Source organism: Etheostoma spectabile, chromosome 7, assembly GCF_008692095.1.
Source record: "Etheostoma spectabile isolate EspeVRDwgs_2016 chromosome 7, UIUC_Espe_1.0, whole genome shotgun sequence".
NCBI classification, from domain to species: Eukaryota; Metazoa; Chordata; class Actinopteri; order Perciformes; family Percidae; genus Etheostoma; species Etheostoma spectabile.
The window spans coordinates 70,970-73,311 of NC_045739.1; the positions used below are offsets into that span (position 1 = coordinate 70,970).

The window sequence follows — 2,342 nt, forward strand, 5'->3', positions numbered from 1 at the left end:
TAAACTCAAACAAGATTAGAAAGCATGTGTCGGTGTTAGTAACCACTAAATTGTAAGTATGCATGTTTTGTATACAAGGCTATACATCTGTTTGTGTGCTGTGTGTTGCTCATTCATTCACCATCCGAACATCATTACATACATACATTTCTCTTATGACAGAATGCATGAGCATCTACTCTGCTGTTTCCTTGTTGTGGATCATGAAAGACTGATTATTGGCTACTGAGCCGTTCGTGCATATACACACACACACACACCACCACACACACACACACACCACACACACGTGATCATGTACTCCTTCATCACAGCAAGGCGGGTTGCTGTCTCCCTCCGTCACTAGTAGCCAGACTGCGATGGTGTCCTGCAGAGTGTGATGAGATCGGAGCCCAGTGCCGTACCTCGTGCTCTCTGTTCATTTATGACTTCTTTGCACTCTCTCACCGAGAGAGAGAGAGAGAGAGAGAGAGAGAGAGAGAGAGAGAGAGAGAGAGAGAGACTCTGTTATAACATCATGGAGAGAATAACACTCTGACTTGACATTGACAGAGTAATATTTAGATGGGACAGCCCTTTGACACCGAGTCCTACCCTCAGCCCAACTCTGGGTATAACCCTACCAGGGTCATACCCTAGCAGGGTCATACCCTACCAGGGTCATACCCTAGCAGGGTCATACCCTACCAGGGTCATACCCTAGCAGGGTCATACCCTACCAGGGTCACACCCTAGCAGGGTCATACCCTAGCAGGGTTATACCCTACCAGGGTTATACCCAGGTTGACTGTGTGTCTAAAGGGGTTACAACACCCGCTAACACCCAGGGGCGGTACAAATTATTTGATTGGTTGGAATTGAGCGTGGGGCAGCCATCACAAGTTGCTGCACCTTTTGAACAAAACAACATAGATTTTTATTTCACTGTGTAAAATCTGTATCATGAAGCCGACAGCAAAGCCCAATTTTACTTTTACTGAAATTAAACTAAGAGAAGTGTTCTCCCTTTGTCTTAAAATATTACTAGAGAAGCCTATTTCCTAGTCCAGCTGCTGCAATAAATATGCATAGGGAGGAGAAATCACTCTGAGAAGTGTTGATGGGTATTTATTTATGCTTCAGCGTTAATCACTGCAAAACAATCATAAAATAAGCTTTATTTATCTCTCCCTACTGCAAAATGACCAATTCAAGTAGCTCCAAAACATTAGTTCTGCTGGTGTGCAGATGGACAGGAGTATGTGATGCTAGCTGTTCACTGAATATGACCCTGGCCATTTCTAGAACTTAAAGACATTGTTAGGTGATTTCTGAACTATTGACCAGGGATATTATACCCATGTAGACTGGCTTGGTTTTGGTTGGATTTCCTAAAAGGAGTCCCAGTGTATTTATGTGGAGTCGTCCCAGCATCATCAGGGTCAATGTTACTCACTATGAGCTGCAGCAGCTAAACTCTGGATCATAGCCATAGGACATGTCAGTCAGACAGCTGTCACCTGCACAGACAGAGACAGACAGAGACAGGCAGAGATAAAGACAGACAGAGACATACAGAGACAGTGTGATGAGCTACAGTGCGTAGTTTCTGTTTCCCCCATGAGGAATTCTAAGTAATGACGACAAAACTGTCGGCGCGTCCACATGATACAAGCCTTCCGGGATCACGCACCACCTCCACCCCTCCTCCACGCAGTTGCTAGTAGCCAAGGAGGATTAAAAAAACATGATGGACTCTTCAGTCCATCAGTACTAGTTTCTGCGCGCAAAAGTCGCACAATCACAGTCTACTAAACATAGTCATACTGAGGACTCCAGAGAGAGTTAAGTGGAGCTGATAGTCTTAATTAGCTTTGTAGCAACTCATTTGGCGATGGCTTGAATGTAACAGACGCTCATAAATATAAAACAGTTATGCACAACTGCTTTAATGTGATGAAAATGACATGCAAAAAATTCTGGGAAAAATTGCAAAATGTGTAAAAAGTGATATGTGCAGTACAGTTGTAACTGGAGTCTGCATTAACTCAACATCTCTAAAATGAGATTAGATTTAAATTACTCATATGTTTCATGAAAATGAAAAAAAAAAATCTTTTTGAATTAGTCTTTGTTCTACCTTTGACATATAAAAAGCCTATGTGTCACTCACTCCTCTGCAGCCAATAGCGGTCCGGCATGGAGTGATGAAACCCGGCTCTGTCGACACACTCAATGGTCTGATGGCCGTAAATGATCTGGAACATCTGACAGATCAGAGAACAGTACTCCTCTGCAGCATCCTGCACACACACACACGCACTCACACACACACACACACACACACACACACACACACACAC

General features: G+C 43.6%; 1 protein-coding gene across 1 annotated transcript in view; it reads right to left on the reverse strand.

Annotated features, from left to right (window-relative positions):
- The window catches only part of ccm2l (CCM2 like scaffold protein), a 16,372-nt gene that overhangs the window by 3,655 nt on the left and 10,375 nt on the right, over positions 1 to 2,342 (reverse strand). The window contains 3 exon segments of the mRNA XM_032521192.1: positions 328 to 342; positions 1,436 to 1,499; positions 2,153 to 2,282. Coding sequence (XP_032377083.1) covers positions 328 to 342; positions 1,436 to 1,499; positions 2,153 to 2,282 — 209 coding nt within the window.